Here is a 17,255-nt window from a genome sequence, read left to right on the forward strand (position 1 = left end):
TCTCACGTAAGCTTTGTTCTCTCCCGTCCTTCTGTCATTTCCACAGGCCATGAAGGATGCGCTGGCAGACCTGCCCGAGTGGTATGGGATAAAAGGCATGCAAGCCCACTGGATCGGGGACTGTGTGGGCTGCCACCTGGACTTCGCACTGAAGGTGATGATGCAGTAGCGTACCCAGCAGGCCACGCTCGACATATTCCTCTGCATTTTGGAACTCTCAGAATAGCTCACTCAGCACCTTGAACCCCCCTGCTGCTGCACTGCTGGTAGAGAGAGAGCGCAAGCCGCACGCAGGGTTTGCAACTCTGTGTGAGAAAAGATGGGAAATTAATTTGGATTACATTTTACTTAACCCATTAGATCCAAAATATTGTTTCAAGATGGAATCAGTTGTAAAACGAATTTGGTAAAGACAAGTTGATACTTTGTTTTAGTACAGGCCTTGAAATCTTATATATATGAAGATTTATTTGAAAATCAGTTATAGAAAGAGAGGCAAACAGAGAAAGAGAACTTGTATATAATGGTTTACTCCCCAGACAGCCATAACAGCCAGGGCCAAGCCACGCTGAAGCCAGGAGACGAGAGCTTCCTCTGGGTCTTCCACCTGGTTTCAGGGGCCCAAGCACTCAGGCCACTTTCCACTACTCTCCCAAGTGAATAGCAAGGAGCTGTTTTGGAAGTGTAGCCACTGGTTCATATGGAATGCTGGCATCACAGTCGGTGTCTTAATCCACTATGCTACAACACCAGCCCCATGAGATCCATTCTATTTTATACCCACAGCACAAACTAGCCATCTTTCAAGGGCTCCCAGGCACATAGTGCTGCAGGCTACTATCCTGGACAGCACAGATACAGAACATCTCCTGGCGGGCCCTCTTTGACATTCTGTGCATGAGGTTCGCAAGGATCTATTCCTACACAGTAGGACCATCGCTCTCACTGCATTCTGGCAGTTGGTGGAGTGGGAGGAATTTTGTCACAAGGCCATTAAAAACCAAGAGAATAAAGACTAACCAGTTCAGAGGTAGACAGACCCACCGTGTAGGGTGCGACACAAAACAATCTACTGGACCAACACTGCTGACAGGTGCAACTTAAGTTCTCCCCCTGCAGGAGGGAGGTGCCCCTGGAGCTTTTCTCTCAGAGCTCTTGAACACGCGAACTCTTCTGCTGCTTGTTGTCACTGGGTGTTTTCATCCTTCTCATCCCCTTCTCTGATCAGTACTTCTGCACTCTAGTCACTCAGCTTCAAACCCTGCCTTCCCCTTAGTCCCTGTCAAAACCTTTAAGACAAAGAAGCAGCAGCCAAGAGATCAAGTCAACCTGCCTCTCTAGCCCTTCCCTCCGACTGCCAGGACTGGTAGATCTACTTAGCCCCTGGGCAGTGGACAGACCTTCACAAGAGAGGTCCTGCTCACCCAGCCAAGAGCAGGTGCAGCCTCCTCCCTGGAGAGTGCACTTCAGAATGTACAGGACGTTAGATCTCAGTTGAACATTCTATCCACTGCTCTCCTGAGCAGGTGGCAGGGGCTCAGGAGTGGAGTCCAGCATGACTTTCCTTTAGCCTTGCAAGGCCAGCTGTGTTTAGCGAGGATCCTGGGCATTATCCTGGGTCTGGTCCCCATTTCTAGGGCCTTAGCTTCTCAGGGGAAGTGCTAGGGAGTCCCTGCACCTCTCACTGCTGAGTGCAAACACACACCCTGCTGATGTAGTCAGCTGCTGTTTGGGAGAGAGTGGGGTTGTGGTTGGGTTGCTGCCCAGCCCAGAAGGAGGACTGAGAAACCAAATGGCTGTCCTTTCCCTCCTGCCAGGTTGACGGACAAGCCACAGGAGAGAAGCTGACTGCCTACACGACCTCCCCCGAGGCCATTTATGGCGCTTCCCATGTGGCCATCTGCCCCAGCCATAGGCTCTTACACGGGCACAGCAGCCTGCGGGAAACCTTGCAGCAGGCACTTGTCTCTGGTGAAGGTGAGTGGATGAGTCAAGGCTGAGGTGGTGTGGTGACCGCCTTGCCTTCGGACAGTCTTTCCTGGAGCTGATGCTCCTGTCACACACTCAGCTGTTGTCTCTTGTGATCTGCTCTGACTTTATTCTAAAACATGACAACTATTTGAGGGGCAACCTGCTGTGCTGCGGGAGGGCCAGGTGTGGGTCCTGCCTCCTTCCAATCCAGCTCCCTGTTGATACGTCCTGGGTTAGCAACCAGTGATGAACCATGTGGTTAGGTCCCCGCCAGCCTCATGGGAGACCTGGTTGGACTTCCGTTTTCCTGGCAGTGGCCTGGCCCAGTCCTGGCTGTTATGTACATTTGAGGAGTGAATTAGCGAATGGAAATTTTTCTGACTTTCAAGTAGATGAAAATGAATAAACATTAAAAGAGAGTGAGATATGTGGAAACATTAAATCCCTAGCCTCTGTCTTTGTTATGAGGTTGTCTACCTCTGGCAACTGAAAGCTCTGGTCTTTTTCTTTCAGTTGAGGCACTTTTCTGAAAGCAATAGAATCTTCTCTTGATTTACAATCCCATCATCCAAAGAACACTGGGCTGATAGGGACGGGGGTGGGGGGGAAGCCAAGACAAACGAGAGGAAGCTTTGCCTGCAACTTAATTTATTGCTGTAAAGAATTCTTCCGGTCATCTGCTCCGTGTAGGCCTTTAATGGTTTGTGAATTGCTCCCCGCTGACACGGGACCACTGACAGTCAGTGTAGATCCGGGAAAGTACTTATACATTAGTCAAGACCCTGTGTTTGCTGGCAAGAGAATCTGCCTGCAGCTGCCCTGGAGGAAAGGGGAACATTCTGGAAAGTGTGGGGGAGCTCACAGGCCCCGGGAGCAGCTGGCAGAGGACTGAGCGGGTAGAGGGGTGGTTTGCCAGCGCTAACCAACAAACTGTCCCTGGAGTACCACAGCAGGGTGAGTGTGCTCTCAGCATGCTCTCAGTGCATGGCGCACCTGCTTGGGGATGCCTGTCACAGGGCCCTCGCTGTAAGTGGGACCTATGGCCTTTTGCTCAGCCAAAGAGGGGTCAGGCTCTTCCCATGATGGAGCATCAAGAGCATCACTGAGACGGAAAAGGGAGCTCCTGTCAGGAAGGGAAGAGTTCTCTGGAATGACTGACTTCTACCAACTGTCTCATCCTTTTTCCGTTTCACGGACATTACATGGCAGCCCAAATGTACAGAATCGGAATCCTCCAGGGTCCTGATTAACAGGTGTTCCTGTTGGGGTGGTGGTCTGAAGTTGCCGTTTTAGAGAAAAACGAAATGGAAGCATTGCCCAGGATCTGGTTAGGGAGTGAGATGACATCATTTGTCACCGCAGTCCAGCTGTGCTTCGGCCAAGGTTGCTTCCCGGGAGCATTCAAGCCAGCCTTCGAACCAGTGGGCACCTCCCAGGAGCCTGGCACGGGCACGGCTCTGGACCCAGCACAGCCGGAGCATGCATCGCCCACTCGCACAGCACAAGGCACAGCCCAAGGCACAGCCCTGTCTCTTTGTTACAGATTGAAATACAGAAGAAAATCTTGGCTTGAAATGATTGTATGTGTGTAAAAGCCCAGTATAGCTCTCTCTCAGGTGTATTTTTTCTACTCAAAAGAAAAATTGGATTCTTTCCAATTTAGTTTCAAGGGAAAACTTGTGGTTTCTACTCCCAGCAAGCAGTTTGAGATTCCTTGAGGGCAGTGGTAGTTGAAAATTGTCTAAAACTGAAAAACCAAAAAATTTAAATGCCTGGCCCTTAATTATTTTTTCTTACAGTTAATTTGGAGATACAAATTAAAATGAGGTAATATTAAGGGAATTAATGAGCTAATCAATGATAAGAGATGGAGTTCCTGAGAGGAAAGATACTGCATAAATTCAATCATTTCTATGTGAAAACTGAGAAATTACTGAATCTATGCACACAGCAGTGTTTTCCTGGTCATTTGGACCTCAGCACACATGACCCAGCCTGGTCCTGTCATTTTGGCAAATGTTAGTGATTGAGTTCCCCATGCAACATTCCATTTGGAAACTCTCACTTAGTGACTTTCTCTTGCTCTTTATAAATCTGTAGCAATTACAAATGAGCCATTACACACTGGCACTAATTTTCTCCATTTCTAAATTTCAAAGTGAAAGTTTTCTTTTTTTTCTTTTTTTGCAGATGTCCGTTTATTCAGTCTCTAGGTGAGTTTGTACAACTCCCTGGATCTTGACCCTCGACCTTGTAGTCACATAAAGCCAGGTTCCAGATCCACCGGTGTGACTGACACAAGGCCGTGTAAGCTTTGTGAAGTTAGCTTTCTCCACCAAGCAAGGGCAGGGCTGTGCAGGCAGGTCCCGGAGGACCTCGTGGGCACAGTAGGAGCCAGAGAGAGTCATGTGGACAGGGTAGCGTGTGAGTGGCAGAGGACACGGGTGGACTGGGCAGCCCGTTGACTGCATGTAAGTGCTTTTGGCTTAGCTTTCTGTAATTTGGCACAGAGCCCTTTAAGAGAGGAATCAGTGCAAGGTGCTTCCCTACAATTCTTGACATTTCATTTATTTCTGTGTTCGTTGACACCGCCTTTGCCAGCCAGCTCTGACTTAGGTCTTGTTATGTAATCTCCGGCTTAATAGAAACTCAAATGAATAAAAAAACAAACAGCCGAGTTCTAGGAGCTGTTCTTATCTCTCGTTGGAATCTTCCCCTACATTCCTAATATAAAATTGTCCAAACCGTAAGGGCTTTGCAGCCCCACACTTTAGCTAAGTCACCAGTTGTCCACACAGTGCATGTTTTGCTAGAAGGTTAAGTGAGGCCCATCTGAAGGGTGGCTTAGAACTCTGCTCTGCGTTAACCATGGACCGCTCACTCATGCTTTGTGCCTGTCTCCCTAGAATTGGCCTGAGGCTGGTAACCCAGAGTAGGGAGTGCACCTGAAATCCTAGATGCCGGTCCATTCTATCCACACACACTGATGGGCACTATGTGCAGGAGCAGGCTTCTGCACTCAGGTTGTCTATAATCAGTGCAAATTAACAGTTGTCTGTGCCTGGAACCTCTCACAGCCTTCAGTCAGCCCATGTGTACTGCGACTGTCCAAGAGAGGTGGTCCTAGGTAACACTCGGCACATACGCACATAACGTCAGCACCTGATTACCTGCAGCATCCCTGGGAGCTGGCTAAGCCAAGCAGCAGCACAAGGTGAGCATCCTTTTGCCGGAGGCACCTGCCTGCTGGCCTGTGGGCGCCCTGTGAGCAGGCGATGCCTTTTGTTTCTCTGACGTTGCTGATAACTCGGGTCCTGCTGGGCAACACACTGCCACGACTCCAGCTTTCCACATGGGTCCCTGTGTCACTTCACCAGCCCAGGAGTCCCAAGAAAGAGAACACCAGCAACTTCAGTGTTTAGTTTTATTCCAAGAAACAGATTTTTATGTACAGTATGCAAGTTGATAACTATTAATTTTATATCTACATATTAGTAGATTTAGAAATAGTATCAGTTAAGGACGACTTTTTCTTTTCAAACTGGAAAACTTGAACTTTCATAAAGACTGAGGAAAACCGAAGCTTCTAACATAGTGCTGTACGTGGTTTATCTCACTTTTCTCATAGCCACTTTGAAGAGATGTAATTCACATGCCTCTTTTAAGTTGTGTAATTCAGTGGGGTTTAGTACACTCACAGGTGTGCAGGCATCTTCACAGTCAATTGTAGAAAATTCTTGTAACTCCAAAAAGAAATCCCATACCCTTTAGCAGTCACCATGACACACACAGCTGTCTAGTTCCTAGCCCTGGGCAAGCGGTCATCTGCTTTCTGTCACCTCCGATTGGCCTGTTCTGAACATTTCACACAAATGGAATCAAGCACTAGTTGTCCTTACGTGTCTGGCTGCTGTTCATTTTGTGTGCTTTCTAAGTTCCTGCAGAATGTAGCATGTTTCAGTACTTCCTCCCTTTCTGTTGCCCAGCACCACTTCACTCACATACATGCCACATTCAATTTGTGCTACTTGTCAGGTGATGGTCATTAAGTCCATTTCAACTTCAGCTGTTACAACTGCTGCTACAGACATTCATCCAGAATGCGCATCATTTGTGTGGATGTGTAGTTTTATTTCCCCGGGTACACACCTCGGAGAGAAGGAGCTGGGCCCTGTAGCCGCTGTGTTTATGCCAGACCTGATCAGGAACTTCGGATTTTTTGTTCTTCCTAATAGATGTGGGCCAGGCACAGCACGCCAGACTGCCTTCCAAAGCGGCTTCACTCACACATTCTGAGGAGCGGAGTGGAAAGCTTTGATTTCCCTACATCCTTGCCAACACTCTTGTACTACCTTTTTGGAGTGGGAGTCATCCTGTGGGGTGCGGGTAGGGGAGGGAGGAGCAGGTACCTTGTAGACGGATTCTCAGTCCACTGTTGTCAGGCATCTTTGCATGTGCTTTCAGCCATTTAACTCTCTTCTTTGAAGCCATGTCTGTTTATATCCTTGGCCCATTTTTTAAATTGAGTTATCTGCCTTTGCATTATTTTATTCTTGTAGCACCTTGTAGAGTCTGGATACCCGTCCCTTGTCAGGTGTACAGTGAACAAAGCCACTCTCCTGTTCTGGAGTTTATCCTTTCATTTTCTTGATGGTGCCCTTTGAAGCATAAAAGGTTTTTGTTCTCACGGAGCCCAATTTGTATATCTTGGGTTTTATTGCCTTAATTTTCTTTAATTTTTAAAGATTTATTGGCTTGAAAGGCAGAGAGATCTTGCATCTGCTGATTTGCTTCCCAAATGGGTGTAACAGCCAGGTCTGGGCCCAGCCAAGGCCAGGAGCTCCCAATCCTATCCAGGTCTCCCACAAGAGTGCAGGGGCCCAAGTTCTTGGACCATCTTCTGCTGCTTTCCCACACACATTAACAGGTTGCTGGATGGGAAGTGGAATATCTGGGAAGCCAACCAGTGTTCTAATATGGGATGCTGGCATTATAAATGGTGGCTTAATGCACTGTACCATATGGTGCCGCATCCCATACGGCCACTGGTTGCTGTCCTGGCAGCTCCACTTCTGATCCAGCTCCCTGTTTATGACCTGGGGAAACAACAAGAGGTGGCCCAAGTCTTTGGGCCCCTTTACCCATGTGGAAAGCCAGGAAGAAACTTTAGGTTCCTAGCTTCAGACTAGGGCAGCTCCAGCCATTGTGGCCATTTGGATAGTGAATCCGTGGGTAGAAGTGTCTCTCTCTCTTCCTGTTGTTTTTTAAATCTGCCCTTCAAATGAAAATAAGTAAATTTTTTAAAAGACCTATGCATTCTCATGAAAATTTTATCATCTTGGGCCTTACATTTAGATCTTCCATCCATTTTGAGTAAGTTTTTTTACTTGGCGCATGAGGCAGGGATCCAGCTTCATTCTTTTACCTATGATGATACTACTTTGTAATACACAGTTCATATTCCCACACAAATATCGTAAAAAGTAGATGTCCCTGCCTGTCCCCCCTCCCCCGTTTTCTTGACTTAATATACTATTAGAAAATATTTGTTCTTATGTGAGCTTACAATTCCTTTTTCATTCGTGTATAGTGTTCAGTCAGCTTAGGACACCATAATATCTGAAGTCTTCCCTAGCATGTTGGATTCTCTGCTCGTCTCATGTTTTGGCCTGTTACAGAGAGAGCTGCTATGAGCATGTATGTTCACACAGTTCTTGGCTTCTGTAGAGTTTTCCTTCGGAGGAATTCCCAAGCATGGGATTTTTTTCGTGGGGAGGATCAGGGTTTATGAACATTTTTCTGTGCTATGTTTCTTGTTCCATGTTGCTTCTATTGGTTTCTGAAAAGACATACTCAATAATACATGGATTTTATTGCAGCATCAATAAGTATAGTTGTTACCCTACTAACAGTTTTTGCTAATTTCTCAGGCATGAATGATGATAGTTTTAGTTTAGCAAGATTTCTTTGTCATCTTTCTCTTTAAAAAAAGATTTATTTGAAAGTCAGAGTTAAGAGAAAAAGGTAGAGAGAGAGAGCTCTTCCTTCTGCTGGTTCATTCCTCATATGGTTACAATGGCCATTGCTGAACGAGAAGGCCTAAGGCAGGACTGGGAACTTCATCTGGGGTTCCCACATGCCTGGCAAGGGCCAAGCACTTGGTCTTTCCAGGCTATTAGCGAGGAGTTGGATCAGAAGTGGAGCAACCAGCGTTTGTCTACCTGATGCAATGGAGTTAAATTTCAATATTTGGATAAATCCAAGTGGCTTTATTATGATCACAGTGGTCCCAAATGAGCCCTGATCACCATGATTACATTTTAAGGTTTTTGTGTTTATTTTAAAGGTAGTGTTACAGAGTGGGAAAGAAACAGATCTTCGCTCCACTAAAGTTCACTCCCCAAATGGCGACAAGGGCCTGGGCTGGACCAGATCAAAACCAGGAGCCAGGAGCTTCTTCTAGGTCTCCCACGTGGGTGCAGGGGCCCAAGCACTTGGGCCATCTTTCACTGCTTTTCTAGGCTCATTAGCAGGAGGCTGAATTGGAAATGGAGTAGCCAGGACTTGAACCTGCATCTGTATGGGATGCTGGCATCACATAAGCATCTATACCACAATGTACTGGCCCCTACAATTTCATTTTTGTTTAACTTTTTTGATTTTTTATAAAATCTGTAATGCAATTATATTTCATCTGTTTTGTATTTTTTGTTTCTAAGTCTGGCAGTATCTCAGTAGCTCTTTGAAACTCCTCTCCATTTAGGTTTCTGTATATTCCCACTTACCAGATAAACTGTGAGTTCCCTCATTTTCCTGAAGATGTTCTCCAGGCCCTTGTCCTGCTTGGAGCTGACCTGCTCATTCTCTAGGCCACTGGCGCACGTCTGTCCACTTCCCCTGTGTCTTTGTTCTGTGAATGTCTGTACCTCTTTCTTCTGTGTTGCACCCTGTTTCCTGGATCCCATGCCTGCCTCTCTCCTGACCCACCCCCTTGTTTTCTTGGGATACATCTTGTGATATCTCCTAAGAAAATGTGCCTGGGAAGGAACTGTTTGTCTTAGAATATCTTAGATCCTACTCCCTACCCAACTCCATCTTCACGTGTTACGGTTTGGGATTCTAGATGTCTCCTACTGTCACTGTAGATGAACTCCATGCTTCTTATTCTTCTGGGCAAGGGATCTTCAAAAAGCTCTGAAAATGCCTATCATGGAGGGAAAAAAATTATGCTTATATTCCAGTTATTTCACCAAAAAATAAACTTACCTTTAAATTCTAGTTTGTTTTGAGGTCCCCAGGTTGGTTATACCCAAGTTATTTTCCAAGACGAGAAGGCAGTCATGGGACTGTCTTTACCATCTGGATAGCAAAATGCTGTTTTTGTTTCTTTGCAAGAGCCTAGATGAACATTTTTCTCACGTGCTTGCTTCATTGTTTGATTTTTTTTTTTCATGGGCGTGAATTGTCTATTAATACCCTTCAAAGGGACACGTTCTTTCACAAATTAGCACAAAACACAGATGTTCTGGTTCATATTTTTCTCACTTATCTCTTCGGAGGTTCGGGTGGCATCAGGGCCCCAGCTGACCGCATCCAGTTATTTGGTTCTCATTTTCAGATTGCCTCACGCCGGTGATGGCCGTGAACATGCTCACCCAGCAGGAGGTCCCTGTCGTTGTCACGGCCAGCGCTGAGTTTGAAGGCTCTCTGGATTCGAAAATAGGTGAGTAGCTAATGACGTGGAATCATGATAATATACCTCAAGGGATTAAGATCAGAATACATGGTTGCTGCCATCCGCTGGAGAAGCTCACAATGCATTCCATGTCCTGCTTTGCTTCTGTGTGAAAATGCCCACCTTTTTACATCAACCCTTTGAGACCATACTAGGTACCTGGATTCTTCAAAAAAGTTCATGGAAAATAGAATTTTTTTCCAAAGATAAGTTTATTTTTGTTTCATGGTACCCATTTCTGTGAATTTTTGAAGCTGTCTTGTTTATCACACGTTGCTATATGCTATTGAGAGTGTATTTTTTTAAGAAAGTCTGGTTCATGGTTCTTGGTAGCAGAGTCAGTTGATGACACCTGTTCATACGTCGCAGGCAATGGCACAAGGCAAAGGAAAACCCAACGTCCACATGCATCCAGCCCGAACAGCGGCTGACCTGGGGCTCAGTACACACATGACCCATGTGGACTGGGTTTTGGTGAAGGCTTTTGTGAAAGGGGTGAGCCTGAACTACTCAAGGCAAGGATAGCAGGGCCGGCCCCATGGCATAGCAGGTTGAGTTCCAATCCAGCTCCCTGCTAAGGTGCCTGAAAAAGCAGCAGAGGCTGTCCCAAGTGCCTGTGTCTTTTGTATCACATTGGAAGACTGGAAGAGGTTCCTGGCCCAGCCCCAACCATCGTGACCATTCAGAGAGTAAAATAGCAGTTGAAAGATATTTCTTTCTCTCTCTCTCTCTCTCTCTCTCTCTCTCTTTCTCTCACCACCCCCCCCCCGCCTCTCTCCTCTCTCTGACCCTCCTATCTATATAACCTTACCTTTCAAATACATCTCTCTTTTTTTTGAAGGTTTATTTTTTTTTTTTATTGGAAAGGCAGATATAGAGAGAGGAGAGACAGAGAGGAAGATCCGTCCGATGGTTCACTCCCCAAGTGAGCACAACGGCTGGAGCTGAGCCAATCTGAAGCCAGGGGACTCCTCCGGGTCTCCCACGTGGGTACAGGGGCCCAATGTCTTGGGCCGTCCTGGACTGCTTTCCCAGGCCACAGGCAGGGAGCTGGATGGGAAGCAGGGCCATCAGGATTAGAACCGGTGCCCATATGGGATCCCAGCGCGTTCAAGGCGAGGACCTTAACTACTACACTATCACACCGGGCCCCTCAAATAAATCTTAAAAAGAAAAAAATTATGACATGGTGGTAAAAACTAATGACATATTTATATCTGTTAATTGGATGTCCTTGGCATCCAGCTCATTTGTGAGTGTTCAAAGACTTTGCCACATAGCAGGAAGTCCGCGGAAGAATACAGGGACAGGGATCTAGAAGCAACTGGGTCTAAACTGCTGGTCCTTTGGGTAGAGCTGTGCGTCTCACAGGACCCACATCTGTGCTGCGGGTTCCAGCCACAGCCTCACCCACAAACGGACTGCATGCTCACGGCTTCTGAGCACACTGGAGAAGTCACACTTGTTAAAATCACATTTCCCCCTCCTCATGCTCAGATTGGCTTTTGAATAGATGATTTGAAGAGGCATGAAAGCAGAAAACCCACACTAAACCATTTAAATCATCTTGCTGTGAACATTGAAGCATAGACAGTGAGCTGTTCCAATTATACATTTGATAATTAGTAAAATTTACTACTACAGCCAGGTGAGATAAACCATAAAAGAAGCTTTGGTTGATGTAGATTTGGGACAGGGATTCATTTATATATTTCATATTTTGAGTCAGATCCTTGATTCAATATTGAGAATTATGAAGGAAAAAAACCCTTGGTTTTGTTTTTTTTTTTTAGGTAGGCAAAGAAAATTATTTTCCTTTGTTGCCTTGATTTCCCAGTTACATAATTAACATTTTCTAAATTATTGTTTTTTTACTCCCCCAAGGAAACAAAAGTGGAAATAGAGAGAGATAAGGTCGTATTTTTACCATGCCACCTGTGGTGTCACCAATAGTTCCTACTCCCCCAAGCCTCACACAAGAATGCCATGACCCAGAACATTCTTTCTGTGGCCAAGTCCATGTGGTGCCCACTATGTCCTCTTCCAGTCATTGTTCCTTGTTATGCCAAACCATGGGCTTTGGCAACTTAGCAGGTGACTGTTTGCCTCCTGAACAGGAATGCCCTCTGGTATTATTACCTGCCTTGTGTCCCCATCCTTCGAGACCCTGTCCAGCAGTTCTCAAACAGGAGCCATTCTGCCACCAGGGCACATGTGGCAGTTTAGGGGGGCCTTCTTGTTAGTCTCAGCTTGGGCTGTGGGAGTTGAGGAGGTGCCCAGGGGCCGCGCAGCATCCTATTGATGTGCCTCACAGCCCTCAGCCCAAGGTTCTTTCAGAACCAACAGGAAGTGCATGGCTGCGTGCCTCGCTAAAGCCACAACAGCTTGACCTCACCTGGACCAGCCTCATCTCCTCAAGGGCCTGCGTGGGCTGCAGGATTAATGCCGATACACAGCCTACCGGTGCCTTCAGGAACAAAGCGCAGACACCAGCTTTCAATTTCCTGGCTGAGTGGATCTTGCTGAGATGCTAGGAAATGCTGGGAGAGACAGCCCTGGCTCCCAGGAGGCAGCCACTGTCCTGTTACTGCTTGTCATGTGTTGATTGGGTGACAAGAAATGCTGGTGTCTTGTTGGATTACAGTCATTTACACCCCCCCCCAAAAATGAAACCAAGGAAAAAGATGACACCAGTGTGGTCATCTGGCTGTGTGGGGCAATGGATTTTCTTGGGGCCCACGCATCATTTTCCCAATGGCTATGATGTGGTTTCGCAGCTTCTTCAGTACTGTCAGCTAGTTTGTGATCTCGATACTTAAAAAGGTGCCTTGTGCTTTATTCTACTTTGAACAGGAATCCCGAGCACCAGCTCCAAGGATGCCGTCCTAGCCCGCACCTTAGGCCTGTCCTACTCTGACGTCATTGAAACTTGGCCAGATGGCACAGAGAGACTGCGCAACTCTGCTGAGGTGGGTATCCCTGTGGGCAGGACCTAAGCACATCCTCCCAGAGCCGTGACCTTAGTAGGAGTTTGATGAGCTATCTTCCCTCAGTGCCAAGTGACAGCCTTCCTGCCCCCTCACTCATCCACATCCCTTAAGCTCAGGAACTTCAAGGCTTCATATGTGAAAAACGAAAGAATGTTCTTCAGGATCTGGGAGTTTACCAACTCTGTGTCTCATTCAACCCCAGAATAGTGTGGTATCAAAGTAGCTACACTTAGTTTTGGGAACCCTCTGCTGGAGACAAATTATCTTGTACAAGAAATCTCGACAGAGGCAACTGAAATCGGCTCTTCCTGCCAGCAGAGCTGTCTGTTGGCTCCAGATCACTGCCTTCATTTCCATCTGAAGGTAAACTCAGAGAAATGAGCAAATTCTGAGTCAAGTCCACTTGGTCAGGGATATCTCTGGCTAGCCTGAGACAGCAGCATTCGAAGCTGGAGCGTGTGGCAGGATTGGCACCCAGCATCATATGATGGAAGAGGAAGAGGGAGGGCTCGGAGGGGAATGGCCAAGTGCAGACGAGCCTCAGGCTGGAGCTCCTGCAGATCATCTGGTGGTCTTGTGTAAACACCCGCGACCTGGCCTCAGCCCCAGAGATGGTGATTCCATCATCTCTTTGCTAGAAGTCTCCTGGTATTATTGCTTGCTGCTGCTGCTCTAGGCACCACCCTTGTTAGAACAGTGCTGCCGACAGTCTAGTCCCTGGACTGGTAAGATTGGCATCACCTGTCAGAAGTGTGGACTCTCAGGTCCCACTCTAGTCTCAGACCTTTGGGTGATGTGTATGCATATTGAAGTTTAAGCATACCAGAGCATTGGTTCTTTTTTTCTTTTATTTATTTTTTTTTTTTATTGGAAAGTCAGATCTTACAGAGAAAAGGAGAGACAGAGAGAAAGATCTTCCACCTGCTGGTTCACTCCCCAAGTGGCTGCAAAGAGTGGAGCTGAGGCTGATATGAAGTCAGGAGCTCCCACGTGGGTTCAGGCTTTGGGTCGTCCTCCACTGCTTTCCCAGGCCGCAAGCAGGGAGCTGGATGGGAAGTGGAGCAGCTGGGGCACGAACCAGAGCCCATATGGGACCTCAGCGCATACAAGGCAAGGACGTTAGTCACTCAGCTACCACGCCAGGCCCCACAGCAGCGCTGGTTCTTAAACGTGGCTATACTCTAGAAACCTCCAGAGTGTTAACACACTGACGCCTCGGACCCACCCGAGGAGTTTGTGGTTAATGGTGGTTGACAATGCGGACCTGGATCAGACATCCAGAGTGGTCAGAGGTTTCCAGGCAGTTCTGCTAGGCTGCAGAATCTGGGAACCACCAGCTTAGCATGGCAGTGCCATACTTGACCTTATCTCTGACTTGACTTCCCAGGAGACCCCACCCTGAGTGATCCTGATTCAGTCAAACATACAGGCTTTTGATTTAGCTGGCAGATTAGGGGCTTCTTCCCTTCTTAAGGAATAATAACAGTTTCTGACCTCATGTCTGTGCCTTCGCTTTTTTTTTTTAAGATTTTTGTTTGTTTGTTTATTTGAAAGTCAGATATATAGAGAGGAGGAGAGACAGAGCTCTTCTGTCTAATGATTCACTTCCCAAGTGATCTCAATGGCCAGAGCAGAGCCGATTCAAAGTCAGGAGCCAGGAACTTCTTCCGGGTATCCTACGCAGGTGCAGGGTCCCAAGGCTTTGGGCCGTCCTCGACTGCTTTCCCACGCCACAAGCAGGGAGCTGGTTGGGAAGCAGGGCCTCCGGGATTAGAACCAGTGACCATGTGGGATCCTAGATGTGCAAGGCGAGGACTAGCCTCTAGGCGCCCTGTACCTTCACTTTTTATGTCATATCCCTCAAGATCTTGGGGAACGCAGGGTATTGAACCCGTAGCCTCTTCTTAAAATGTGTTGGAGGAGATTCTGGAAACGGAGCAGCGCCTCGTTTTGTCCTTGGTAAAGTGGAGAGAGGACACTGTGACCAAAATGGTATCTGGAGTGCGCAGAGAAAACACCCAGGCCTCCATGAAGGACTCTACACTCACTGGCTGCTTGCAAGTTGTCTCACATAGTCTGGTGGTGAAGGATAGAGGAATTCTGCGTAGAGTGAAGGAGGGCCCAGGGCTGCCTCCTTCCGTGAAACTCAGGAGTGACAGCCAATAAATTTTCAGGGTCAGAAACCATATTCATCTTTCTAGCAACAGTAGCAAAATGTAATTTTTAAATTTATCTTAAGGAGAAAGGGACCCCAAAGGCAAAGTACCCAGGACTGGTGCCAGCCCTCAGACGGCCCTGTGCAGGCCCGGTCCCTGAGGAGAACCGTGTGGGAAACGTGGCAGTGCAGGTGGTGGTGCTGTGTGCTGGGGCGGTGACTTGTGTCGTGCCAGGAGGAACAAACAGCACTTGCTTCCCTCCCTCGCAGTACACAGGTATGACCCGGCAGGATGCTTTTCTTGCCCTGACTCAGAAAGCCCGAGAGAAGAGAGTGGGTGGAGACGTGACAAGTGACAAACTCAAAGACTGGCTGATCTCCAGGCAGCGGTACTGGGGCACGCCGATCCCCATCATCCACTGCCCGGCCTGCGGCCCCGTGCCCGTGCCTCCGGACGACCTGCCCGTGACCTTGCCCAACATCACATCCTTCACTGGCCGCGGAGGCTCGCCGCTGGCCACAGCTTCCGAGTGGGTGAACTGCTCCTGCCCCAGGTAAGGAGTGTCCTTCCCCACAGCAGTGTCTGTGCCCGAGGCTCCAGGCTCCTTCCTGCTGCCTCCTGCTGCTACTGCAGCTCCATTTTCCTGGGAAGTGCATCAGGCTGCAAAGAGTCACACGGTTGTGAATGGAAAGCCACACGCTTCCACTGTAGCTTTGTAAGAGATCACACTCTTTCCGTTTTATATTCCAAGGAGCTCCTTGGAGGTGACAGAATGTCCACTCCTCTCCACCTTATGGCTCTCCAACACTGGGGACCGTGGTGACAGTGGCGATGGTACCCCAGCTAGCGCAGCAGGCGCAAGGAAGGGAACTGTGCTCAGGGACTTGCTCCTTAATAAACCCAGGTTCCGCCAGGGTTCCTCTCTGCTTCCTTCCAAAGGGCCGTTATGTTTTTTCTATCAGTTCACTGGCGCCTCTCAGGCATGAGTCTTCTGGTGCCAGATCAGTTGATTAAACAAATAAACAACAGCCATCAAGCCCGAGCGTCCCCCTGCTGCCATTTCCTGCTGCCTCGCGGACAGCTATGAGGATGTTTGCAATGACTGTCCTCGGTCTGCACCAAGCTGCATTTCCCCACTGGGTGACCGTAGCTGCTGAGTGCGGCTGAGTGCACGGGACTGCGGAGTGCGTGGGTGGCGGGGTTCAAGTCCCAGCCCTACCTCTTCATCAGCCGTCTGGTACAGGGAGGGTCATCTGGCTTCTCTGAGCTTCAGTTCCTTCATCAGGCGGTGAATGACCCCTGAGAAGGACTGTTGGGATGCCACAAAGCACACTTATCCTGCACAGTGCCACCCGCCCAGGAAGCTGACCGGATCTCCCCCCAGGGGCTGAGAAATCCAGACATGGAGCTTATAGGTAGGAAATTAGGAAGCCCCAAGCTACTCTAGGGTAAAGTGTGGACTTCACCTGGGCGGCTCCCGGGTTGGGGAAACAGCAGACCACCTGTGTGGAGAAGCAGTGACAAGAGACATTTGTGTGGGCTCGGCGGTGTGGCCTAGCGGCTAAAGTCCTCGCCTTGAACGTGCCGGGATCCCATATGGGCACCGGTTCTAGTCCCAGCAGCTCCACTTCCCATCCAGCTCCCTGCTTGTGGCCTGGGAAAGCAGTTGAGGGCGGCCCAAGGCTTTGGGACCCTGCACCTGCGTGGGAGACCCAGAGGAGGTTTCGGGTTCCCGGCATCGGATCGGCGCGCACCGGCCCGTTGCGGCTCACTTGGGGAGTGAATCATCGGATGGAAGATGTTCCTCTCTGTCTCTCCTCCTGTCTGTATATCCGCCTTTCCAATAAAAATGAATAAATCTTTAAAAAAAAAAGAGAGAGAGATTTGTGGGCTCAGTGGGGATACAGTTAGCTCCCCTGATGTCACAGTTCCGGGAAGGCAGAATGCAGGCGTGGGTGTTGGTGAGAGTTCCCTGTAAGATTCCAGTGAGTGAGTACCCAGGGTCAAGAGCTGCTGAGCCAGTGTGGGATGGCAGGGCAGTGTAGGCTGCTGGCTCCCTCCTTGTGAGCTCTGTGACTTGGAACAGGTGTCTGACCCTCTCTGAAGCCTGGTTACTGCTCTGTGAAGTGAGAAGTAGGGGGAAAGGAGTAGAACTTCCTGGGGAGGCCGTGAGCTGTCACCTGTGCCCTGAATGCTTCCACGCGTGTTCGCTAGTATTGGGAACAGGAGACGGAGCTGACCCTGGCACCACTCGCCGAGTTGCCTCTCTCTTCGCACTCACCTGGCTCCCCATGTGAGCAGCACACACGTTGTTCGTAGCATCACCAGACAGTTCCAGAGGGAGTCAGAATGGCCAGGGCGAGCCAGCGGTGATGGCTTTTATGAAACACAGCCCGTGCCTGC

At 48.5% G+C, this 17,255-nt stretch overlaps 1 protein-coding gene across 2 annotated transcripts in view; it reads left to right on the forward strand.

Moving 5' to 3' along the window:
* The window catches only part of LARS2 (leucyl-tRNA synthetase 2, mitochondrial), a 104,862-nt gene that overhangs the window by 62,175 nt on the left and 25,432 nt on the right, over positions 1 to 17,255 (forward strand). For both annotated transcript variants that reach the window (XM_058678572.1, XM_058678573.1), the window contains exons 8-12: positions 47 to 154; positions 1,818 to 1,977; positions 9,590 to 9,694; positions 12,560 to 12,675; positions 15,122 to 15,405. In XM_058678572.1, coding sequence (XP_058534555.1) covers positions 47 to 154; positions 1,818 to 1,977; positions 9,590 to 9,694; positions 12,560 to 12,675; positions 15,122 to 15,405 — 773 coding nt within the window. The remainder of the gene's footprint in view (positions 1 to 46; positions 155 to 1,817; positions 1,978 to 9,589; positions 9,695 to 12,559; positions 12,676 to 15,121; positions 15,406 to 17,255) is intronic.

The sequence above is a fragment of the Ochotona princeps genome, chromosome 21, assembly GCF_030435755.1.
Source record: "Ochotona princeps isolate mOchPri1 chromosome 21, mOchPri1.hap1, whole genome shotgun sequence".
NCBI lineage: Eukaryota > Metazoa > Chordata > Mammalia > Lagomorpha > Ochotonidae > Ochotona > Ochotona princeps.